At 39.1% G+C, this 27,540-nt stretch overlaps 1 protein-coding gene and 1 long non-coding RNA gene across 2 annotated transcripts; one reads left to right on the top strand and one right to left on the bottom strand.

Moving 5' to 3' along the window:
* Nucleotides 1-921: 921 nt before the first annotated feature.
* Nucleotides 922-25,314, bottom strand: LOC133132189 (uncharacterized). The gene is made up of 3 exons (XR_009709088.1): nucleotides 25,264-25,314; nucleotides 1,769-1,997; nucleotides 922-1,571 (listed from the first exon to the last, which is right to left on the bottom strand). It is a non-coding gene; the product is annotated as an uncharacterized LOC133132189 (long non-coding RNA).
* Nucleotides 13,791-15,299, top strand: gsx1 (GS homeobox 1). Its single transcript, XM_061250345.1, has 2 exons — nucleotides 13,791-14,295; nucleotides 14,530-15,299. Exons 1-2 carry the CDS (start codon nucleotides 13,914-13,916, stop codon nucleotides 14,877-14,879), a joined length of 732 nt encoding a protein of 243 aa, XP_061106329.1. The 5' UTR covers nucleotides 13,791-13,913; the 3' UTR covers nucleotides 14,880-15,299.
* Nucleotides 25,315-27,540: the final 2,226 nt, after the last annotated feature.

Below are 27,540 nucleotides of genomic sequence, written 5' to 3'. Positions count from 1 at the left end.
CTTTTTGGCAGTTAAAACTAGAATTTACTTTCATTTCTGTTCTTGAGCACAAAATGTTCTAAGAATTACAACCCACCACACTCACACAAGCACTATGAAAGCAGTGATTTCCAGCTGTGCAGCGCTGGAGACATCTGTAAATTATGCTAAGGCCCATAGCACAGAATAAAATATCCATTCTAAATGCAGAACAGTACTCATTCAAAATTGCTCCCACATACATATAAACCAAGGTATCATTGGCTATATCTTATTGGCAAAATACTAAAAGCGCAAGTTCAGAACAAGCATGTCTAGGGTAAGAGGGTAAGAATTTGGTAAAGAAGGATTCAATGATAGGCATGGAAGGATACTAATTGAGATGTTATTCAAAGTGGTTATTTAAGTGCGTACTGGATCAGAAGAGGTCCAGGAAAATGTAAATAAAGGGACAGTGGAAGGAATAGAGGGGGGACAGTTACCTATGGTAAGAAAGAGGGCGAGAGGGCATATGTGTGTGCCTATGCTTGAAAGAGTGTAGGAAAGAGAGATCACATAGTTTGTCTGTTGTATGTACATTACCACAAGCTTTTTTAAGAATCTCTTGTGACTTTTGTAAGGACAGAAATGAGAATGGGGTAAAATGTGATTCACACTCTTTGACTTTTTGTGCAGTTGGAGAGTGTCTGGGTGTGAATGAGGATCTTCCACAGAAAGGGGGACAAAAGTGCACCTTAACTGAGGTCACCATCACTGACACTTTGAACAGCCTGTCAATGGGGATACTGAAGTGGTCACATTCTAAGCATTCTGTCACATTTGTGTACAAACCCTTGAAAGACTTTGGTGACCTGGCTGAAGTCCTTTATTGGGGCTCAAATGGCAAGACTCACCCATTGTGTCCAAGGGAGTTCATTAAATTCATTGGTTTGACCTGTGATTTTAAAGCCTTAAAGTCCACTGAATTGGCAAAAGTGAGTCACCCATACAAAATGTGACACATTACACAGCCTCTCGGCCTCTTCAGACCATGAAGCTTGGGGAAATCAAGTGCTTTCAAAACCTTTTCTTTGCTTTTCTTTGAAAACAGAGAAAAAAGGGCAAGATTTTGAACATATCAGTTCCATAACAAATGCATTCATAGCCTACTCTTAATAAGAAAAGCACAAACATACAATTGGTGCAGAGGACATCTAAAAGAAGTACAGAATGTGTAGTGATACGTATGTTTCCTGTCCAGTGCCATTTAGGCTACTGCAATCTAGTCTAAAGAAGCGTATACTGGACTTTCTAAGCTTTTTTGGATACATCTGGGGTCACATCAGTGAATCCATTTGAGCCGGATCACATCCATTCCTGCATATTCCAAAATGCAATTGAACGCATCACTCTTAACTCGGATTGGTGGGTCCATCTCAGTTCATGTCAGTTGGTCCATCAATGCTCATTTCAACAGATCATTTTGAACTCAGATAAACTGATCAATCTGAGATCACATCAGGGCATCTATGAAAAGTCCAAGCAGAAAATCCGGACATTCATTCCATGGCAGTATCCAGGTGGTTGTGCTTCAGTATTCCTCTGCATCTGTACTGTAAGTTAACCAATATAACCTGCAATTAATAACTCATCCCATTTAGAAAGGTCGCAGGTCACTATTACACTGGGGAATAGTGGAGACTAATACCAGTATTATCCAGATGCAGAAACTGGATGCACACACACAAGCACACACAAACACATGCACACAGACACACAGACGCAGACACACGCACGCACACACACTTACACTTTACGCATTAGCGATGCATGTATGCGGATTGGTGTGGCTCATCCCAAGATTATCATGACCCGTGACCCTTTCCGTGGCTGCCTGGGCTATGGTGGGACAATGCCACTCCGTGGCTCTGAGTGCCCCTCTCTCTGGCCGCGGCAGCAGAGACGTTTTGAAGAGGATGGGTGGTCTCTCCGCACAGCCTCCTCCGCGCTCCTCAAACAGCCCGCTGATGGAGAAAGTCCTGAAACACAGACAGTAAGAAGACATAGAGAACGCCGCCACCGCAGAGACACAAACTGGGTAGTTCTGCTACCCCCCTGGGGTGTCACACGAAGTGGGGGAGGCGGGCACAAAGTGCACAGAGAGACAATTCTTGTTGATGCATCTTTGCAATGACTGATCTTTAAAAAGGAGGAATTTCTTATCCACCAGCAGCATGAGTCTTGGGAAGAGTTTACACTGCTGGGATTAACTCAGGCAAACAAAAGAACACAAAATAATGTCTGCACGTGACTGTGCCTGTGGGTGTGTGAGAGAGCGAGAGATTTTGGTTATCTGTTCCAGGGTTAGAGGTGAGAAAAGGGAGAAGCAGGATAGTGTGTGGTCATAGAGGAGGAGTGTTATATGCCGTTTTCATGAGAACCTCAGTATGTATTTTGATTTAACATATTATAAATTCAATTCTGTACAGAGACTGAAAGTGACCATTGGGACACTGAGGCAAGAAATACACATTTTCAGGACCTCCTAGTCCTTTGTGAAATACTGTTTGACATCACAGATTTTCCTGATTTTTGTTCCATCTTGATCTATAACTTCATAAGTAGTTTATTAGGCTTAATAAATGGCTTAACAAATGACCATGGTACTGAGCATTTGAACATTCAGACTGAATATTCAGGCTCAGAAAGAAAAAGTTTTTAATTATTAAATTAAGTCTTGCAATTACGCACAGTGTGCTTTATGAGGGATTCAATGGAATCAACCAAATAAAATCAATAAAATAAAAAATGCACTTCCTCCAAATTATTGACATCCCTGGTTTAATACCTTGTGCAACGACACCTGGCAAGGATAACAGCTGTCAATCTTTTCCAAAATTTCTGATAAGGTTAGAGAACACATTTGGGGGGATGTTCTGCATGGGAAAGTTCTGTTTCCTGTGCAGAACTTTGCACGATCATTGATATTCTTGGGTTTGTGCTTATTGACTGTCCTCTTCAGTTCCGACAACAGGTTTGTGATGGGAACATGGATGCAATTTTCACTTAACCATTTCTCTGTGGATTTTGATGCATGCCACTGTCCTGCTGGAAAATCCACCTACGACCAAATCTCATCTTCCTGACAGGGGAAACCAGATTTTCTGCCAAAATTTCATGGTGCTTTGTTGAATTCATTATGCCAGTTCCCATGGACCACAAGCAGGAAATCATCCCCAAAACATCAGTGACCCACCTCAATATTTTACAGTAGGTCTGAGGCGCATCTCATTGTATACAGGAGTTCACAAAAGTTCAATTTTGGTCCCATCTGACCACAGCACTCTTCCAGTCATGATTCCAATGACGACAAACTCCAGACACCTTTTTTTTTATGGTACTCAGTAAGGACTTGCTTCATGCCACCCTTCAAAAGAATTTGTTGGTATGGAGATGCCTAAATATTCAATTCTTTATGACCTCCCACACCATCTTCCTCATCGTCCTTGCACTTGCATCCTCTTCCTGACAGGTCTGCAACCATACCTTATGTTTTACATTTTTAAAAATTATTGCCTTTGGTATGTTTAACCGTTGATTACTTATTTTGTACCCTTTTTATACCAGACTTGTGAAGGTCAATTACCATCTTTCTCTTTTGAATTGACAGTTCTTTGGCTTTTCCCATGATAAAGCTTTGCACGCTTGTTTCTTAATTTTAATATTTTAGTGAAACAGGAAGTAATAGAATGACACAATAGAGTTCCTTAGATTGAGATTAACTATATTAAGTAAAATTGAATTGCCAATTTAGTTCATTTTATTTTATTTACACAAATTGTTATTTACACTAATTATTGCACAACTAATTGTTTTTACAGACACAAATTTTAACATTGAAAGATGAGCATTAATGTATTGAAATAAAAGTATGTAGTTTTCTAAAATGTCTGAACATAACATACAGTATAGATTATTGCATATGTTGTTTATTATATGCAGTCTTTTTTTTTCAAGGGTGCCAAGGAAGCCCCATGGGTGTGAACACATTTTTTTTCTGATGGCGTTGCCCAAAAATGGGTGGGTTCAACCTGTGTTGATTGGGTGACCAGGATCTGCTTACCAAAGTCACACGTGAAGTATCATCCACCACCTTCCATTGGTCTCCCAAATTGGCTGTGGAGTTAAATGCAAAGGTTTTGGGATATTGACACACTTTTAGCTCTGTATAATCGACTCTGAAATTATGTACAGTACCCTCCATATTGTATGGGACTAACACATATTTTGTCTTGATTTAGCTCTGTAGACCACATTTTTTAGATTAAATACAGTGGGCTCCAGAATTATTGGCACCCGTGATGGTAATATATATATATACTTCATAAACACATTTAGAGGGAATAGGGAATGCAGATTCTAGCAAGATCCTTCTCATTCTTGGGTTTGCTATTATAAACTGTCCTCTTCAGTTCAACCCAAAGGGTTTCAATTTGAGGTCCATCGCATGAGATTGCCATTGCAGAACATCAATTTTGTTGTCGTAGAACCATTTCTGTGTGAATTCTGAATTTATTTCAATAAATATTTTTCTGTTTTGCCAGTCAGGGGTGCCAATAATTATGTAACCTTGATTTTGGTGCAATCTACAGTGGAGTCCGTAAGTATTTGGACAGTGGTACAATTTCTGTTCTTTTGGCTCTGGACTCCAGCACATTGAATTTGAAATGGGGACCAAAATAATTGGACAGCTGGCTTCTCAGCTGTTTCTGATTAGTCAGGTGTATTCAATTGCTTCCTTTGTATGGGTATAAGAAAGCTTTCAGTATCGAGTTTCAGATTCTATGCTTTAGATTGGTGTTATTGCCATTTGTCAACATGAGGACAAGAATTGTGTCAATGAAAGTTAAGGAAGCCATTGAGGCTGAGAAATAATGACAACTACATCAAAAAAGTCAGAGACATAGGCCAAACAACAGGCTTATGAAAAAAACAATTGGGAACATTATTGAGAAGAAAGATAGCATTGTTTGGGGTCATTGCCTTGCTGTGGGATGAAGCAGAATCCAATGGCATTTGAGTGAACTTGAGCAGATAAGACGTTTCTGTACATTTCAGCATTCATTCTGTGCTGCTCTCAACAGTTACATTATCAATGAAGACAAGTTAGCCAGCACCTGTGGTAACCATACACGCCCAAACTATATCACCCCCCACCACGTTCAACACTTTCTTCTTAATGATGTTCCAAACTGGTGATTTTGGTAAGCCTATTTGCCCCGTGTCTCTGTCTGTTTTTATATTATTTCTCAGGCTCATAATTGCGTCTTTGACTGCCATTGGCACAAATCTGGCCCTCAGAAACAGTTGAGGAAACTTACAGACTGCACTGTATTTTTTATTGAATGCATGTTTGATTTTTGTTGGTTCAGTACAATATTTTTCATGTTGTCATTTTGCGTTTATGTCAATAATGATATATTTATTTTGTAAGAATTCCAATAATTCCTTGATTCCTTAATTATAATAATTCCCTGCATATCTATAGTGCTTTTCTCATATTCAAATCACTTTACAGTGATGAGGAGGAACCTAGCCGCAACCCCCCACCCATGTGTAGCATACAAAAAGTGATGCAATGGCTGCCATTTTGTGCCAGAATGCTCACCATACATCAGCTGAGGTGGAGAGGGAGAGAACCGTTATTTATCCAATTAAATAATGGGATGATTAGGTATCAGGTCCAGAGAACCAGGTATGGAATTTAGTCTGGGCAACCCCCTACTCTTTATGATGAGTGTCAAGGGATCTTTACAGTCAGGACCTACTGACCTACTGGCCCACCAACAGAACTTCCACCAGCAACTTCGTTTTCCCAGGAGGTCTCACATCCAAGTACGAACCAAGCCCACACCTGCTTAACCTCCAACCTCCTGAAGCCATTCAGCCGTATGGTAGTATGACTCCTGGAAACTTCAGCTGGATTTGGGAACCAATTTTTTTGGACTGTTTTTTGAACTAACCACATCAACTTGTCGTTTCGCTTCACTGTACTTATTCACATTGCAGTAGCTAGCAAGCTACAAATGTTCTGCTGAAACCTGATCCCACCTGGCAGGCTTTTCAACCACACCTACCTCTCCCCACACAGAAAATAGGGACATGCCCAGAAACAGAACATCTTAGAATACAATATACAGGCAAAGGAGCATGGTTTTGGAAAGAGATTATCAGTATATCACCAGTACATCACAGATACTATGACTGAGCATGGTTATTTATTATATTTTAAAGTTAAATACCCTGAATAGTATGCCTTTGATATTATCAGGAAAAATCACTATATGAATGGCAAATGTATTGATTTGTTCTTACATCATTTGTGCTATGTGAATTTTAGGCTAAAAGGTACAAATAGTAAAATCTTTTATATATTTACAATATATTCAGGGACGTTTCAATGTATTTGTGTTCTGAGAATTTTATATACAGAACTGTACAGAAGTCTTAGGCACCATAGACTTCATTATATATATTATATATATATTAACGCCAAAGGGTGGTCACAAAAAATATTGATTTGATTCAGTTTTTAACTATTCTGCCAAATTACTAAAATGTAATGTCAAATGTATAGTACATTTATTTAGGACCTTTCATTGAATTATTTTTGAAAGAATCTTATCTGTACCGAATGTTATACAGGTGCCTAAGACTTTTGCACAGTACTGTATATTACCCTCATTATCATTCAAGTTTGAATTGTACAATTAGCTATGTTGTTAATGTTTTTAGTGGGTTCCTTTATAAACAATTTAAAAAATCAGTTTTGGTATTCATCTGATATCTAGGCAATATATTGGTTCATTTGTGTTTGGATGCCTATGTGATATGGAAAATAAAGCAGCTGTGAGGCTATTTAAACACACTGATTTTCATATTCTGAAATGAAATTGTAATCTGAAATTAAATTTTGTAGTTGTAATTTCATAGTAAATTTTGTAGTTCAGGTAAGCCAGTATATTTCAGTGCATCAAATATATTGTACAGTTTTTACACTTTTACACTGTTCACTTCCCTCAATTGATCAGTATGGTCATGGATGTCATTTTATGTACCAAATAATGAATTGTTCCATGGCTTGCATAATATGTATAGAGAAAAGAGATGATGAGAGTTATTCGATCAATCCCATCTAAAAGGTACTAATTCCATAAAAACATCTAGACCAGGAATAATTAATTGGCCTTATTCTCACCACCTTACATATATTTGTGAGGCTGTTACAGTGTACACATGGCAGCATAAGAATAAAAAGAACTTAAACAGAGTAAATAAACTACAAATTACTTTCGCAATGGTGGACTCAGAGATCATGCAACTGGTGCAAAAGACACATTAATTTCAGATGGTGGGCTTGTACTACTTGTCTGGAAAAGTCTGGGGGAAAAACTGACTTGCTGATAGAAAACATCACACTCAATTTCACAAGGCCTCATGACAATCCTTTTTCATTTTATTGCTAACATGTCGCTCTTAGAACTTTTCTGCTGGGTCAGCTGTGTTGCCTCTGTGGCTGAAAGCAGTTTTGATGAGCATATGAATGATAATCTGCTCTTTGTATAATTGTCTCAGTGCAGAGAGGCCTGCAGGCCATGATGTCCCCCAAGGGCAAGATTAGGGGGGTAAAACAGGCCCTCAGTGTCACGTTGACAGTCACAGCACCCGTCCAGCCGGGACAAAATTTAATCCACTTTAGCACCCCCCAGAGAGGACCCAAATCCTGTTACATATCCAAGTCTAACGGCCAGATATGTAAGGAACATATGTGAATGTGTGTATATATACTTATGCATATATGGGTGTGGGTGTTAATCTCTCTCCCTCTCTCCCTCTCTCTCTCTCTCTCTCTCTCTCTTTAGAATCAGTTCTTATATTATACACAAATATATTAAAATCATAATATATTTTTGCACAGCTCTTTTACTGTAGTTTGTTATCAACAAATGTTTGGCAGTTTACCCAAACAAATTCTAACCACAATCATTTATAAGAGGGGGAACACTGGCCTGGTATCAGCATTCTGGGTCACCCTGTTTGTCTCAGCTAAGGAAACAAAAGGGTGTGCAGCATTATGTGTTACGTGATGTATAGTACTTGAAGGAGGTATCAATAGGAGGTGAGGTGTAGACATGTATCTGTACTTAATGGTGAAAAAAATTTTTTGGAAACTAAAATAAAATATCAATAAAAATGTTAAACCTCTGAAGGTGCTTAACTCCTCCCAAAGCCAGTTTTCCTTATAAATGGTATTTGGTTTTGTGAATGAAGATGGGCTCAAGAACAGTGCACGTATTTCCTCCTAAAATACACTCACAGTATCTTTAGGATTTGGGAGAGGATTTGATACAAGCTCCTTGTCAACTGGAGCTCAACCCCACATATAAACGCAAAATGGAAATGCTGCACACCCCCGACACCCAACCGCCTCTAGTCCTTCACGGTTGTCTCCAGCATTAGAATCAATCACACAAAGTTCAGATCCAGATTATTAGGTTATATGATTATATCGTTTATCAGATTACCATTCCCATATTAAAAGGAAGGTCCCACCAGTGCCAGCTGCCCTAGTTTCAGAACTGAGTGGTGATGGTGGAATAAAGAGCAACTGATAGTCCAGACTAAGTTCTAATGAATGGCCCCACATGACTGACAGTCAGAAATATTTACTGTGTACCTGGATCAGGAAAAATAATGTTCTAATGAACACATAGGGCTTTGCAATGGTAAATGGTAAATGGCAGGCATTTATATAGCGCCTTTATCCAAGGAGTCTATATTTGTAATATTCATCCTGTAGTCATTCTGAAGTCATAGAGTAAAAAGATTATTTGTGTATTTGTATTGTTAGCTGACACAGCATTAAGTTGTCCCCTGTCGAAGTGCAGTGAATGACTGCAAATGGAAGTGCTGTAAATGAATGCAGATATGGCCTTTATGTACATTGCTATTAAACCTGCTGAGGATGCCAAAGATATACATAGATAGTTGACAGACAACTGGCATGTAAAGAAGTTGCAAAAATCTCTACATTTCAATGCTAAATTTCAAACATATATACATACATACATACATACATACAGTAGAATCTTTGAGTGACAGTATATGAATGCATAAGGAATGGAGGTTGTTTGTAACTTTGAAATATTTCTAACTTTGAAAGGGACAGGGAAATGGGAATAATAAAGTTACACCAGGGTAGCCTTCTTTAATTAACATCTGTATTTTGGAAGGAGTTTGGAATCACCAGGACGCACCGAACTGAGTAAATGGGCAAGAAGGGCCTTGGTCAGGCAGGTGACCAAGAACCCATTGGTCACTCTAACAGAGCTTCAGAAGTCCTCTGCAGAGACAGGGGAACCTGCCGGAAGGATGGCCATATCAGCAGCACTCCATCAGTCTGCTTTGTATGGTAGAGAGGCTAGATGGAAGCCACTCTTGGGTAAAAGGCACATGACAGCCTGCTTGGAATTTGCCAAATGGCATTTAAAGGATTTTGATCTCTTTTGGCAGAAGTCCATACACTATGTCTGGCGAACACCAGGTACTGCTCATCACCTGGCTAACACCATCCCTATGGTGAAGCATGCTATGGGGGTGCTTCTCAGTGGCAGGGACAGGGAGACTTGAGGGAAGGACAAATGCAGCCAAATACAGAGAGGTCCTTGAAGAAAACCTTCTCCAGAGTGCACACAACTTCAGACTGGGGTGACGGTTCACCTTTCAGCACAACAAGAACCCTTCAGGACAAGTCTCTGACTGTCCCTCAGTGGCTCCGCCAAAACCCAGACTTAGACCCCATACAACATCTGTGGGGAGGCGGCAGTTCACAGATGCTTCCTATCCAATCTGAAGGAGCTTGAGAGGATGTGCCAGGAAGGATGGGATAAACTGATCAAATCCAGGTGTACAAAGTTTGTAGAGACTTACCCAAGAAGACTCAAATTTGTAATTGCTGCCAAAGGGGTTTCTGCATTCGGGGGTCTGAATACTTAAATAAATTAGAGATTTCAGTTTTTGAAATTTTTTTTGATAAAAACAAAACAAAACAATATGTGTTTTCACTTTGTCGTTATGTCTTATTGAGTGTAGAATGATGGGCAGTTTTATCCGTTTAAAATTAACACTACAAAAAGTGAAGGGGTCTGAATACTTTCTGAAGCCACTGTATTTGCAATTGCATGTTCACAGCTGACCCTGTAGAGTGTGAAGGAAGAGCAGTAGTAACTGGCAGTCTTCACACATAATCTTACATTTCAATACAACATTAGCAATCTTGTAATTTTAAGAGATCAATGTGGCCACTGGGACACACAGTTTACTCAACCACCTATACAGATATTGAGAGAATTTAATTTCATAAATAGAATCAACTGCCACTATCCCCAGCCCAAAGGAAATCAGACAAAATATTTCATATCTCACGGAAAACAATTCTTAAGATTTGTAAGGTGTATTAGGCCTATCTCTGTATATATCTGTCTGTCTGTTGTTAGATATAGAGATAAATATACGCTATGTAGTATGGTCCAGTCTGCATGCGCTTCCTGCCCTCACCCCAAGAGGGCCGTTTCATATCGTTTCCAGAGGTCAAAGCTATTTGTCGAGCTCCAGTTGGGATTACAAATGAGGCTGAGCTTCCCTGAACCGCGGAGCTTGCTGCGTCTCCCTCCATCTACATGCACTGAATTAACCGCACCTGTGGCGACAACCAAGGAATATGAAGTGCGTTGAATTCACTGGTGAACCAAAAGAAACCAATGTACTGCATATCCCACTACGTCAGTCATTTGGGAAGCTCATTCCCTTTGTTTATTTACGCTCTGAATGAAGCAGACAAGCTGCTCTCAATGCTGGAAAGTTTTTTAGGCCTGCGACCAGCCATTAACATCAAGTAAATATTGGACTTAATTGGATAAAATTGTCTTGAAACAGTACCAAATTGTCTTCTGTGCCGTTATGGGATCATACCTTAACACGTCTATTAAATGAATCTAGTTTAAATTGGTGCTATGTAAATAGAGAAAGAATGCCCCAAATGAACTCTTTGTTAGATTATAACAACATCATTAGGCCATTTTGTAATTAACGTTTAGAATGAAACGAAAATTAAGAAGCTACAGCGGGATCCTCCATTAGTTAATGGACGACGCCTGGCACGCGGCAGCCCAGATAGTGAAAAGACTAATCCCACTCACGGGCAGATAACAGGCTCTTGCCCGCGTGACTCTGTACCTGCGATTATTTAAGGGTTTAATTGGTCCTAATTTGACCAGTAAATAACGGCTATTATAGTACTGCGAAGTTAGGGCCAAATTATACCCTTTATACCAGTTGAGTGGTATTTCCCATGGAGCAGAGTTTCCTGTCATTTTACAAAATAAAACAAATAGCCACTGGCCATTACACGGATAGGCTCGGTTCTGAACAGAGAAAAAACTGTATCACAGGGCGGTCTAGTAATTGTTACGCACAAGGGCCGGTAGAGAGATGTTTTTTTATTTAGCCTAACTGTCGGGAAACACGGGGAAAGAATGTCAGAATTAACCAAAATAGCAGGAATACACAAGAGTGTATTATATGAGTGAAGTCAGACAGCAAGATCACTAGGTTATAATAAAACAAAATATCACAAAACAACAAGATTAGTTACAGAAATAACACAGCTTAATTTATTTCAGTTTTAATATTTCATTATAACTAGGGAGTAGAACCAACCGAAAACTGTGTGTTCATGCAGATAATGACAGTGAACACCATACCTGGTGAATTCCCTGTTGGTTTCTTGACTCCGTAAACGGAGCGATGCAAATCGAATTTGCATTAAGATATTATCGTAATTTGACATGTTTTTATTATTATTATTATTTTTTAATAGTGTAGGCTTAGTAGTAGGCTTAATTTATATTTAAAGTACAAGTACAACTTTAATACAAAACGTAGGCCTATAACAATGACAATATGATTTTCCAATCCAACGTTTCCACCCCGCATAGCCTGCGTCCGAAATGAATCGTAATATACAATTTCGGAGACATCCAGGCCTGCACAAACACAAAATAGAAAGAGTAGGCTAATTTGTGCGGAAAATGTGGACCATGTGCAGAGACAACGAACACGAATAAAAGAGATACAATAATAATAGGCTAATAATAATAATAATAATAATAATAATAATAATAATAAGAAACACATAGCAAAGTTTTAGAGCTAGTCGTGAAAAGCACTGATTCTAAATGGCAGAACCCCAAACAAGAAGAAAATTCTGGAGCTAAATCGTCTGTAAAGTAAAAAAAAAAAAATCTTTTGAAATTATTCAGAAACTAGATAAAAGCATCGGAGTAAGGGAGGGGGTGGGGGTATCAAAACCGCATTCCAGTGTTTACTCGCACATTAATGGTCCCAGTCGCTTTGAAGGTGTTGTTTAGCGGTCCTAAAGTGAAAGAAAATGTTTTCCTATTACTTAATTCAATCATAGCGAGGAGGGGGCTTTCAAACGCCACGCATTCGGCCTCTCTGTGACAGAGTCTCCTTTGTGTGCGCCTATCCGCCGCTGTCACACACTTTAATTCGAGCCTCTTTCTCTCGCATTGAAAACTCTCTACAATGACATTCAATAAGGTCCTGCGAGTGAAAACCTGGTTATTTTTATATATGCTTCCCCGGACCCCGCGGGGGCCCGCGCTCAGGAATTAATCACTGGTTTTAACCGCATTGCCTGGAGGCTGTGACTTGTCTTTTCAGTGACTAAAAGTGATACATTGGCAACACAAAATAGGCACAAAAAACACATTCACACGTTAGACACACACACACACACGAAATAAAGCTATGTAAAGTTATTATTATTTACAAAAAATGCAAGTGGAGTTTCACAGAAAATTCTATTATAAATCACTAACAAACAAAAACATTACGTGCTTCTTTGAATAAGAGTTCTGCGAAGAATCGTATTACGATCTATTAATTACCATTTGTGGTATCTATATTTGAAGTGAATCTATATTTGAGTTGAATCTATATTTGAGGTTAATAATATATAATAATGTATAATATAATATGATAATATTTTAGATAGCCTACAATGAATCGAATATTTCAGTAAATAAATGTGAAAATACTGGATAATGTAAAAGGGAACAGTAAAGGGGGGCAGGGGACGGAGTCTGCACAAGCACCGTGATACCATAACTTATGTAATCTAATGAAGGCTGTACTTGTGGATGTGTATGTACAATTAGTACATATAGCGTAGTGATATGCGATATGTGTAGGCTATTCATTGTAATTACAAAATTAAACATAACTAATTGCCTCTATGAGACCATGATTATTTTTCTTCTTCTTTTAGTAGTAGCAGCAGCAGACGCAGTTAGTCGAAGCAGTATTAATTGTAGTTAGCAATAGTAGTAGTAGTAGCAGCAGAAGCTATGGTATTAGCAGAAATGAAGGTTTCTGTTATTATTATTATTATTATTATTATTATTATTATTATCATTTATTTATTTTATTATCCTTAAGCTAAATGGGAGGGGACAGTGCCGCCTTTTTCAGCGTGGGTGGGGTTGACAAGAATAGACTACATTATGCAGTTCATTTAGTTAACAAGTGAAATAATAGGGAAGCGTGCAGTGTGAATACCGAGAGAAAAGGCACAAAACCCTATTGAGGGCTCTCAGGCGCTCCCAACGTAACTGTCACATGGAGGAACCGGGTCCACACTATTTAAACTGCAACACTCTCCTTCAGCACCACTCCGCTGTCCAGCCACGCGAACTACACATCAGGAAAAGAGAGCGAGAGACAGAGAGACACAGAGAGAGACAGAGAGAGAGAGAGAGAGCACAAACACAAAACAACTAAGTTTGTGAAGAGAGAAGCTTTTGCACACAAAAATGCCGAGGTCATTTCTTGTGGATTCGTTGATTTTGAGGGAGGCAAGTGATAAAGGAAATGAAAACAATCCACCTTTATTTCCGTATGCCGTACATCCATCGCACCCGCTCCACGGGCTTTCTCCGGGGTCCTGCCATTCCAGGAAGTCGGGCTTGCTGTGCTTCTGCCCGCTTTGCGTGACCGCATCACAACTACACCCATCACCCCCGACGATTCCGCTCCTCAAGGCGTCCTTCCCTGCCTTTGGTTCCCAGTACTGTCATTCTGCACTGGCGAGGCAGCACACGTCCTCAACTAGTGTCAACCTCAACCACGGCCCTGGGATATACCAAGCTACATACCCAGTGCCGGATCCACGCCAGTTCCACTGCATCTCCATTGGTAAGTAACTCTCATATTCAACTAACTTTTGACTTCAGGAAGTATGCATTTACTCCGCAGTGTCCCTGTTGGGATCTACTTGTTTAGCATGGCCATGGCAATATTATTGAGAGGATTTTGGATATTTCTAACATTTAATTAAACTAGAATGCCTTTTTTGAATAGCGATATAATTAATTTAGCTTTTCATTCATGTGACATGATTACTTATTGGTGTGCACTTTTCATTTTCAGAGAGCAACAGCAGTCAACTCCAGAGCAGTAAGCGCATGCGTACAGCCTTCACCAGCACTCAGCTCCTGGAACTAGAGAGGGAGTTCACTTCCAACATGTACCTCTCCAGACTGAGGCGCATAGAGATTGCCACGTATCTGAACCTCTCCGAAAAGCAGGTCAAGATCTGGTTCCAGAATCGCAGAGTCAAGCACAAGAAAGAGGGGAAGAATGGCTCGCACCGGACGGGTTCTCACAGTTGTAAGTGTTCCTCTCTGTCATCCGCGAGGTGTTCCGAGGAAGAAGACGACCTACCTATGTCTCCTTCATCGTCAGGGAAAGAAGACGCAGAGCTGTCTGTCACCCCGTAAACTTTCAAATACCCCAGAGACTGTCGTGCCACCTGTTGGATTCTGAACGCAGCCAAAAAGTTAACTGTACATACTTCGTACTCTGTCATCTGTAAATACAGAAAAATATATATTCACTGGGAGTTTGTAAACCCCTGTATTATTGCATAATTGAGTACATGCTGTAAGTTTGTAGTTTTTCTGAAAACGATCAATCTCAACCAAGAGTTGCCTATCCAAATTCAATATAATCGCTGAAAGCGGTTTGATATTTGTATAATAAATATCAGAAATTACTCATATAAATAGCACATTTGTTAGTGATATCTATTTTTGGAAAATAAATAATAGTTAAGTATTTTGTATCAATGGTGAATACTGTTTAGCTTTATTACCGTCGACTTGGATGGGAACGGAACTGAACTACGAAATGTGTTTGGAAACGTCTAACAATGTTTTCTTACGATGTTACGTACATGGAACGGTTCTCTTATTGTATTGTCAGTGTAATTGCATATATTTATTTATTTAAAAAGCAATGATACTTAAATAAATCATTTCTTAGTTACGAAGACTATTTCCATGTCAAATGGGTAACCATTTTGCGCATCACAAATACACAAGCGCACGCGCAAACAACACCACCCGCGCGCATACGCACACCTCAAACATCGAACAGAAAAAAGCATTTACAACAGAATTTCGACAGCCACATGTAGAACAGATTCTACTTTCCATATAGCCCACTCCAAATACGTTTGCATTTTGAATAGCCTATGGCCTTTTAGAGTAATTAGAGTAAAAATGTTAAAGATTATTTTCATATTTCTTTTTATAGACTTAAAATGGGATAGACCGTAGCAACACAAGTAATTACTTAGGAGGAATATACAAAACAACGGCAAACAAAGTAAAATAACAGAGAAAGCAGACTGGGTTGACTTTTCCATTTTATCTAGAAATCATGAGTTGAAATGATCAGAGAACATGCACATATATTTCCATATAATGAAATTATACGTTGTTGGTGAGTTTTATATAGGCTATAAGCGCATTCTGATTTAATGTACCCAATTTATAGGTTGATTTCTTTCTTGAGTAAAAGCATTTGTTTTTGCACGTTCTCATTAATGTATGGAGCTGAATACTGTCTGGTGACATGTGTTCTCTTATTTAGTTTGCTAAGGGATACCATATCACCTGTATTTTTCATTTCACTGAAGATCAATCTTGGGCCCAAACACTAGAAGAGGTTTCAAGACCACTAGCGATATTCAAGTCTTTGGTTTAGTGGTGTATTCGGCAATTGCGCCGTGGATAGTAAATATCACAACATTTATTTAAAATGAATCAATTTTATTTTTTCTCAAACACAGAATACATATTAAAAAAATCCACACTACAATCAGCTTACAAACAGAAAACACTCAAATTGCGTTCTGTACCAAACTGATATTGTTTATAAGAGCGTTTCACAGTTTCATGCAACCTCTAGTTACTTACCAATATAGGAATATATCTGTGTTGAAGAATGAGATAGACATGCAGCTGCACTTTGTTTCTACTTTACAGTTTGCACGCATACTGAAAATATGGTTAGTCACTAATACAACACTCTAACCGTGATACCTAAGCCTGTATTAATCAACCAACTTTCTTTAAATTACACATATAAAGTATTATACTTTTAAAAGCCCATAGTCTAAATTGGGAATCTTCCGGTCTGTAACCTAGTCTAACTGTAGTCGACACCTTGACTATTAGGATTATCTGGAGGGTGTGCCACAGCGACAGGATCTTTAAGGAAGTAAACATAGTTTTGGTTCTAACACAAATGGCACGAACTCGTGAATCTCTTTCAAGAAGTCCACCGAGTGGCATTCACGCGGGTCAACTGAGCCTTCTCCCTTGGGAAGTTTCATAAAGCCAGAGCTTTCCCCTGGCGCAGGACCCCTCGGAGCTCCAAAGACCTGTATGGGCTTCACTTTTCACGCATTCGTGCCACGGCAGCAGTCTCGTGCTTGGGAGTTAATAAAACCTGTCGAGTGTATTAGTGAGTGAAAGAAGGAGTTAATCAATGAATAAATAGGTTTTCGAATCAGTTAATGCGTTCTTTCATCAAACATCTTAAGCGGTTGCGCACCTGGATTGAGCCACAATTCTTTCGTTATTGAGAAAGATGAGACGGGCATACACTGGTATAAATACAACTGCATTGCGTAAAAAAGTCAATAACTCAGTTATTCAGTTGATTAAAGCAACACACTGCTTGGAACCTAGAATAAAAATAGGCTATAAATGTTGTAAAAAATATTTGGGCAAATATATCCCGTTTGAACAATATTAGAATGAAAGAAAACAAATTCCCAAATGGCACGCCTGGCTGAGGCTGTCTCTAACCTACTGTAAACAAGTTCTGCTCCATCACTAAACGGCGCGCGACACACTGCTCCTTTTGCTCATAATGCGTTCTCAAACTACATTTAATTTATTGAAATAGGATTTAAATGGCATTTACTTCTCTGCCAACTTATACTCAGCCTTCCGTCGTAACAAAGGGTCCTTAGAGGATTGGACATTTACTAAATTATTCCAGATACTGTGCCGTCGGGCTGAGAAGTTGGCCTTGTAAACTTTCATTTAATTGTTCACTTAAACATTTTAACAAAACTCAAATATTTGCATTTGTTAAGATATAGGATTAGACCATTTTGTTAATTGCACCATAGAGCCCCATTTTGCTCTGTGCGTCCTCTGCAAAGCGTCCTTTATCCATTCAATAGCTTGGGGTTTGCGCCCTGGGGGAGCTTATAAGCCTGGTGCTCAAAATGCTCAATTTATTTATTCTTAATTTTGTGCCGATCAATTCATTGAAGTAAAAAAGGCTACAGTGTCTTTTTAAGAGAAGAAAAGCGGATTGTTGATGTGACCTTGACGGGCTGCTGAGAGGGCTTCCCGGGCGCTCGAGGGCCGCTTGAGTCAACAGGCGCCCATCTAGCAGACTCGCCGTTGTCTTTATTCCAACTAATTTTTCATTTAAGGCTTTTCTTAGACATGTCTCTTATCTATCAGATTAAAAGAGCAGCTTGTAACAAATCAGTCTGCCCGATTTACAAGAGCATTAAAAGCAGACAAAAGGAGCAGGCCGTCAGTACCTGAGTCTGGTAGACGGTGCGGCGTTGCAGCTGATTCGATGGGTTGAAAATGCGCACGAAACAAAATACTTGAATCCTGAAAAAGAGCCTTTGTAAGTTTCTTTAGAAATCAAGCAATTCTGCATGACAAAGGACAATTAATAAGCCGTCTTTTCACGACCAGCAGCTGGTTTCCCCGTCAAGGAAAGTTGGAAAAAATTCAGACTGAATGCGCGCAAAAGCCCTTTGCGCGCAGACAGCTACCCAAGGTGACCCATTTGGCACAGCTAAAATAACCAGGCCGAAGCAAAAGCGAGGGAACTGTCAAAAACATTTAAGCTGGAATATCTTGAAATTGCAAATCCCTTTATGTGGGGGACGCTGTCGATGTGGGTTGGACGTACAATGGAGGTGGTTAAGTTGGAGAGGGCTTTGGAAACGGACACGTGGCTTCTCAATGAAGACTCCTTAGGACTCGCGTGGATCGCGGCTGCACTGCACGCTTGGAGGGAGTTTAAACTACATATTTCAACAAAGTAAATTATAAAATACTCCTGACAAATAGTTCAGCTTATAAAGTTTAAGGAAATTTTTTAAACATCTTTAAACAACATGGTATTTAAATGCAAATGTGGGAGAATGTATTAGAAGGTGCTGCGGGCAGTTTTTTCTTCCGTTTTCCTGTGACGAATCAAACGTATTTGTTATGCTTTATACAATTTAAATTCATATAAGTACATTGACATGTACTCAAATATGAAATTGTGAACATAAAAGTGAACAGCTTTACACATGTTTAGTGCTGTTGACGGAAAACAACTTGTTGATTTCTTGTTCCTCTACCTCCCCCTCTGAATAATTAAACGCACAAAACAGGAAAAAAAGAAAGAAAAAATATCTCCTGTATGTAGTTGACTTTCCAAAACCTTAGAATCTGTATAGCTACATGTAACCAAAATGGCTCTAAAAAACGTAAAAATAGTGCATAGTCAATGTGAACACCCTCCCTTATTATGTAATTGCTAACGATCACATACAAATATAAATATTCACAAAAACAGGTATTTTTAATCAGTCTATTTTAACTCATCCAACATTTTGCCCTCTTCAAAATTACATGGCTGGATTTTTCTCACTGAAATAAACATTTGAATCGTATAGCTTGTTTCTGGTTAGAAATGTAATCTGGACACCAGATAAGATAACCAGAAGTTTACGGAAGCAAATTAAATCCAGTTTTGAAATGGTTAATGACGTACTTAACATTTCACAGATTTTTTTAAATGCAGCCTTAAGAGACAGGACCCTTCGCTCGGTGTCTCACGGGGACAAGGTTTTAGGGGAGCACGCGGACACACCGGGGTCAACGACTATAGATACAGCCTCGATTGTGGCGACGCATCCAGTCAGGAAATCTATCCCGACAGCACAGTCATCGATCATGACCTTGTAAGCATCAACTCTCCTCAGCCGCCAAACCGCCGTATAAGTCCATTTAACTTGAGTTTTGCTATAGAAAGACAACGTATCCTTTTTAAATTTTACATTTAACTAAAAACCCATGCTCCAACTCACTGTCGTCCAATAGGCATATATAACATATAACATATATAATATGAGTACAACACTGTCATCATGTAGCTACTCATCAACGGAGACATTTACATTTTATATTGAAACATGCAGTGACTACAGAGAATTCAACAAATTTCTTTATTAATCATGTGCTCATGTGTTTTATCCATAACAGCTATTGCTGAATTTTTTTATTTAGCAATAAAGAAACAGTGAAAGGAGAAGCAATTTCCAGCTATGTGAGTCTGCACCTGCAGTGTCAAGGGTCAATAAATAATGAACTGCGCTGACTTGAAACTGCTCTTTCAAGTGTTAACCTTTGTAAGTGATATAATGACAGAGGGTGGAATAATATGGCCAAGCCGTAAAGAAAAGTTACACTTGCAAACAGTCTGTAAGTCTTTCGCAGAATAAGCCGAACTTCGGCGGTTTTAAAAAATTCTCGTTTGATTAAATTTTGCACAGTTAAACAATTCTAACCACCTCCTACCCTCGCACTATTGAAAGCTTTCTGACCTGATAAAGCGCGCTTGGCTGCAGTCAAATAGCCCAGCTTTGCCCGTTCACATTTAAATATGGGAATTAGTCATGAAGCATGACACAAGCTGCAGAAATTGCTAAATTGTTGGCCTCCTTTCACCGTGGAGAGGGGGGAGAAAATCGCATTCATTATTTTGAATTTAGCGGCGAGGTGAGAGACCTTTTTGGCAGTCTTTTACCAAAATGTCATAACAAGAAACTGATCTGGAAATGAGAAGGGGTGAGCAGCAGGGGATGGTAGTAGCTTCGAGAAGAGCGCGCGCGTCTGGGCTTGTGCAGTGTAGCCCCATACAGACCCCACAGCCATGTAAAGTTAAAGCGTTCAGAGATAAAATGCAGTTCCAGGTAACCTGTTTATAGGAATTAAATAATACACAAAATAAGTAAATAAATAAATTGTGACAGCCAGGTACAAACATGCGTGACTACTGGTACTTCTCTTTAAGGAGATGACCACATCTACTAAAATCAGTGCTATTACTACTAGAATTTAGCAGGTGTTTTACTGACATTTAGCAGACACTCTTACTTACAGCGACTTGTAATCCAAAAGGTGCAAAGATCAGTACTACTACCAGATATTTATTTTAGTACTACTTATCTGTAGTTGGCTATTACTTGTGTAACAATAATATTGGAAATAGTAAATAGTAAAATGTCCAGTGTTGATTTAACTCTCACAGAGTACAGATCAGTCAAATATAGGGATCATATGTACTCTGTAAAAGTTGATTTAACATTGAACATTTTACTGTGTGCTACTATTAATATTATTGTTACATATGAAGTACTATTTACTGATGAATAGTAATAAATCTATTTATCTCATAAATGTAAAACGAATCAAATTCTCTTATCAAATATCTACCTTTTGCCCAATGAGGGCACAAAGGGCATTTTACCAGGTAATACCATTGACCTTTAATGAAGATTGATTGGCAGTGGCCTCGTGGATGGACCTCTTTACATGGCCATTTCATTTAAAGCAAATGACAATAGTTGGGAACATGCAGTTGCTTATAATTTAGAGTAGATGCTGCACAGCCTTGATTGATCTGCTTGTTAGGGCTGCAGCAGGGTTTGGACCAGCTCTGTCATTTAATATAAGACAGCAAGTAAGGTAATTATCTTAGTGAGCTAAAACACTGACCCAGCAGTGACCCAGAATTTTACAATTCCCAGATGCAAAAGTGGGTATATACAGTGGGGTGCAAATATTTGGGCACGCCAGGTTGAAATGTCTGTTCCAATGAATCTGTATGTGATCAAAAGCAAACCTGAACTCTAAATGGTACAGACTTAAACATGAGACCTTTCTTCACATTTAAAAACAAGATTGCTTTTACTGTTTAGAAATTACTTAAAAAAGGAAAAGGGCCCTCTGAAAAAATCCCTTTTGGATTATTCTTTGTTACTTTTAAAAAGATGATTACCAAGGCCCAGACCCAGGTGATTTACTTGTTAGGGCTTCAATGAGTCAGGTGAGTATAATTCCAGGGCTAAACTCTGAAGTAAATCCAAGCCTTCTAAATGATCAAACTGTAGTGGCTGTTCTGCCTGGTGTTAACAACCATGGATTCCTCTAAACAGTTGTCCAAGGATGTCAGAATGAAGATGGTTCATTTCCACCAAGAAGGAGAATGCTATAAAAACTCTCTCAAACTCTCTCAACTCTCACTCTTTCAAACTACCTATTTCCACAGTCAGAAACATTATTAGAAAATGGAAGATAAATGGAACAGCTGAAGTCAAGGCAAGGTCTGGAGAAAAAGATTTCAGATATAATGGCCCGAGACCTGGTTAGAAATGCCCTCCAAACATACCATCAAAAGTATGTTTGGAAAAAAAAGGGTGAAGCCTTTATAGAGAAGAACACCTTGCCAACTGTGAAGCATGGAGGTGGATCCATTATGCTTTGGGTTTGTGTGGCAGCTGGGGGCACAGGAAATATTGTGCGAGTGGAGGGAAGAATGGATTCCACCAAATATCCAGAGGCTAAGGTCAGTACAGACATTGAAGTTGAAGAGAGGTTGAGTTTTCCAGCAAGACAATTATCCAAAGCATACCTCAAAATCAACCATGAAGTACCTCCAGGAAAGACAAATAAAGGTTTTGGAATGACCACCACAGTCCCCTGACTTGAATATTATTGAAAATCTGAGGAGAGATCTCAAACATGCTGTACATGCAAGGCTGAAGAATATCTCTGAGCTAGAAGTGTCCTACCAGGAATAATGGGGAAAAATTCCAAAAGCAAGAATTGAAAGACTCTTAGCTTGCGACAGGAAGCATTTACAAGTTGTAATAGTTGAGTTACAAAGTACCAAACCTTTGCACAAGGCTTTTTTTTTCTTTTTTTAAGCAATCTTGCCTAAATTCTCACTACTGTACAGTGCACTCCATAAGTGTTAGGACAAAAACATATTTTTTCTTGATTTGACTCTGTACTCCACAATTTTAGATTGGCAATCAAACAATACACATGGTTAATGTGTAGAATTTCATCTTCTATTCAAGAGTATACATTTTATTAATTTTGGTTTCACCCTGTAGAAATGATAGAACTTTTCATACATGGTACCCCCATTTCAGAGTGCCATAACATTCGGAACAAATGGCTTCACAGGTATGTTCAATCGCTTCCTTAGTGCAGGTATAAGAGAGCAATCAGTACCTAGTCTTGATCATCAGTCTTGACTGATTGCCTTTGGAGTCTGATATTGGTGTTTGTAAACATGAGGACCAGAGTTGTGCCAATGAAAGTCAAGGAAGCTATTATGAGACTGAAAAATAAGAAAAAGAAAACAGTTGGAGACGAAGGCCAAACAATAGGCATATCAAAATAAACTGTTGAACATCACTAAGAAGAAAGAGAGCACTGGGGAACTCAGCAATCAGAAGGGACTGGTAGGCTAAGGAAGACTTCTACAGTTGATGACCGCAGAATTATCACTATAATTAAGAAAAAACCCCATATACCGGTGAAAACTACCAACAGAACTGAAACATTCTTCAGGAGGTAGGCGCGGATGTGTCAGTGACTATTCTCCACAGAAGTTTTCACAAACAGATCTATTCTGACGTGTACAGAAGCATCTTAAGTGCTCAAGTTCAACCAAATGGCTCCAAACTCACTGAACAGTACATCATCCCACAGCAAGACAATGGGCCTCATGCAAGAACATTTGCATATTCTTCCCAGAAATTTCTCTGAAAAAGTCCTTCATTCTTTTCGAATGAAGGACTCATACAAGTGTGCCACGTCGGATTCAATGATCACACCTAACTTCAACTGTCCTAAATGAAGATGTCCATTATAATACATTACATTACATTAATGGCATTTGGCAGACGCTCTTATCCAGAGCGACGTACAAGAAAGTGATATACAGTATATAGGGTACTGTTTAACCCACATGTTTCCCTCAGAGAGATGGCCAATGGAATTAACAAGAACAAGGGGTGACTGATAACTGATTGGGTAGACTTCAGTTCCTTTGTTTTTGATGAAACATAGGGCTTATTCCATTCGCTTTTATCTTTTACTTGCTCCTGACCCAGAAATCAATCGAGGTCTGCCTCCTTTAAGAACATCCCAACCCATTAAATGTTCCTTCTAGGAGCTAGAAGAAGAAGTTAAGAACTTGCCAAACTTTCCTTTCTTGTGAGGAAATATGAGCGCATCCTTGTTAACAAATGGCAATGAAGGACTCAACATGAGACACTGAATAAAATTTCTGTAATTTCTATATGGCCGAACAAAAATGATCTTTAATAAAAGCTGAAAGTCTGCAATTTTACAAGATATTTTGATTACTATTCTAAAATTGTGTAGCTAGTACAGACCCAAATCAAGATTTTTTTTTTTTTTTAATTTGTAGGCCAACCCAAGAGCTTGGTGGGCTAAGTTGGGCCCCCAGGACATAGTTTCAGTGTCCCTGCCTTAGACGAACAAGAGCTGTTATGTAAAGTGCAAAAACACATAACTGCTGAAATTCATAAATTATAATGAAAAGATTGGAAATAATATAAATGTACTGTATAGCACGAATTAAAATGATTTAGTAGCCAAAACAATGTAACACAATAAATAAATTAATCTACTGTAAGCAGTTGGTCTTTGAGTTAAGCGTTCTCTTACTAAACATCCCCACTTACACTGGTTAAGTGATGAAGTAGCTACATGGAAAATAATTAGCAAGACAAAATACCGTTCTTTGGGAACTGCAGACCAGCCCAGATCAGTCAGTTGGAGGATACATAGCGCCCCCTGCATGCACATCATAACAGCAACCTGTAACAGACTCACAATAGAATTTACCCAAGTACACGTTCCCCTCATCCCTACACACAGTCATAAATACTCATGTAGCCTACAGAAAGTGGGGGTTGACATGCATTATACTGTATTAGAAAATTGCAGACAATTAGTTATGTCGATATCTACAAAATAGACAAATATGAATTAGATTTAAATCAAATTAAAATACGGCAATTCATGCTCGTTGAGGGGCGCGACTTACATCTTCATTTGTGTGTACTTGTATTGTCATATTAGATGGTCATACCCGAATGCAAAGATTTGCCACGCCTACATGCCAACGTAGCCTACATACTAACAAGCCTCGATACTGTAAATCCAATAGAAAAATCAAGTTGGCTATGCAAAAGTTTCGTTTTAGAGGTCCATACATTTACATCTACAAAAAGACATTTCCCTCCGTTACCCGAGCAACGACGGTAGCTTAACCAAGTCAATCAGGAAACCGCATTGTATGTAGGTATCTCTACATATCTCTACGTATCTCTACGTATCTCTACGTATCTCTAAATATCGTTGACTGTACTTTCCGTAATACAAAATACGCACGAATAGACCATCAGAAAAAAGAAACTATGCAATAGGCCTAAACACTGCCGAGATAAAAAATACAAGCCTTGTAGTAGGCTATAGGCTATTGCCTATTCAATGATGTAGGCTAAATACAGGAACACGTCTCAGTCATGAAAGTGAAGGAATTTCGTCCGGCTGCCGAACATTTTTGGAATCACTAATCTCATTTTAACTAACATACATCACACGTATACTCGAATAGTGAATATTGGAAATTACGTCTCCTTGACAGCTAAAACACAAAGAAAAGCTAAGTATTTACCGTCGAGCGTTCCAGTCTCTCCCTTTGCCCGCTGTCACCGGGCATTTCCGCTGGCAAGGCGCTTTCACCCACAAATCCAGAACGACCATCGCCTACGTGCATGTACTGAAAATTGGAACTTGCACGCCCTCTGGTGGTTACATATAGTCGCTCGCTTTCTTTAGAATCCTGATGCATCCGTCGAAAACGGCAAATAAAACGTTGTTTGCATTTAATGTTGTGGCTTTGACAACTGCTACAACCTGTTTATTGATGCGGTTGCCATTCTTTGTTATTCCTTTATCAGTACCATTTATTTCTTTTTAAAAGATTATCTTTGTATTTGATCTTGTTTTTATTGTGTTGGTGTTTTCTGTTTTATCCTGTATGTTGCAGCGTTGTGTTTTTAGTATTTTAGTGGGAAGCACTTTGTGACCATTGGTTTAGAAAGGTGAAATATAAATAAAGTATTACTTACTTATTTACTAGCCCTGTATATGCCTGCATTTCAAAATCTACTCACCACAGGACAGATTTCTAACCGCCCAGCCCAATTCATACCCTTCAGAGTAGTTGGCTCTGTACAGCATAATTTGGCAATAGATTTATAGATTTTGTACTTCCATGAACCATGCTTCATCTCCAACATGCCCTATTTGGGACAAACTACCTTGTATCACCATTTCAGCACAACTTGTCCACAAACTGTGCTCAAATGTAGCTATGTTTATACTAGTGCACTTAATTGATAGCCTTGATCCTACATTATTGTGGTGTGTAGAGTGTATACTGCTACGATCTCTGCAGGATATTTTCTACATTTTCAAGTCATAACTCCACATGCTTAGTGCTGATACACCTTGATGGAGAGCAGACTGATGAGCAGACTGAAGTTAGGGCTGATTAATTAATTTCCTGTCTGTCAACAACTGAAACTTTAGAACATGTCTGCATGCTTTTATGCATTGCTGTCACATGATTGGTTGATAATGCTACATTAGAATCAGCTAGAATCCTGAGAAACACCAAGTCATGATGAAGCAGCAGTATACCATCTCCTTTGAGAGGAACTGGAGTGTGTAAAGGAAAATAATTACCAATATGTCCAGGTAAGATGTCTATATGTCTGACCTTATCATTGGACAAACCGCTACATGGATGTTCCTGACCAGAGGGGAGCGATATCCTTCGATTGCTGTTACACATACCTGTAATTGGCCCATACAATACGGAGAGCCTCATCTAATTTCTGAGTGACCTCTATGGAAGGCTTGTCCCAGGTCAGGAAGTGAGGCAATATGTGCAAACATTTGTAATCAAATGGGACAATGTGGCATTTCACCAAGCCCGTGCTCTCACAGAGAGGTTTGAAGCCTGTCCAAGGATGATGTCACTTTTCCTCCCACCTTACTCGCCATTCCTCAACCCCATAGAGGAATTATTTTCCTCATGGAGGCAGAAGGTATATGACCTCTGTCCACAAGATCAGATGTCCCTCCTGAATGCAATGAATGCTGCATGCCAGGACATATCTGTAGAAAATTGCTAGGGATGGATCAAGCATTCAAAGAGATTTTCCCAGGTGGATGGCAAGAGAGCATATAAGGTGTGACATGAATACCTGTGGCCAAATCCAGAGGACCAGGTTGACTAGCATTGATGTACATATTTATCAATGTGTACATATTCTATACGTACATATATACAGTATGTGTATGTTTTTTGTAAACTATGATACTGGAATTGCTGTTTCATTGAGTGTATAGTTTCCATTTTGTGTTGGCATTTTGGAATTAGAGTACATATGCAAAAACCATATTTTGTCATGTTCTGTGGTCAAGTTTTGCCTAAGTGGTTAGTGTTTTCATGTATTGTTACCCTCTGTGCACACTGTAGTCTGTTCATTCACTCCCTGTCATTTGTTTCACCTGTCACCCACTTCTTGATTGTTTCCCCACACCTGATTGTCATTTCCCTCTTGTTACCTGTGTATATAAACCCTGTTGTTAGTCTAGTTCTTTGCCAGATTGTTATGTGTCCTGACCATACCCGGCAGCGGTTATTTCTGATTGGTTCCTGTTTATCGACGTTCGTTTCCGGATTGTTTTTGTTTGGTTCGCCTACTTGATATCGACCCTTTGCTAGTTAGTTCGACCTCATTTTGGATTATCCCTGCTATCTCCCTTTGCTGGTGTATTGACCCTGTGCCTGGATTCTTGCTTACGAACTGCCAATTTCCTGCTGCCAATGTCCAGTTTTGATCACTGAGATATTGAGGAATATTGATGCATTATAGAT

Source organism: Conger conger, chromosome 7 (genome assembly GCF_963514075.1).
Source record: "Conger conger chromosome 7, fConCon1.1, whole genome shotgun sequence".
Taxonomy (NCBI): domain Eukaryota; kingdom Metazoa; phylum Chordata; class Actinopteri; order Anguilliformes; family Congridae; genus Conger; species Conger conger.
This window is presented reverse-complemented; position numbering and strand designations above follow the sequence as displayed.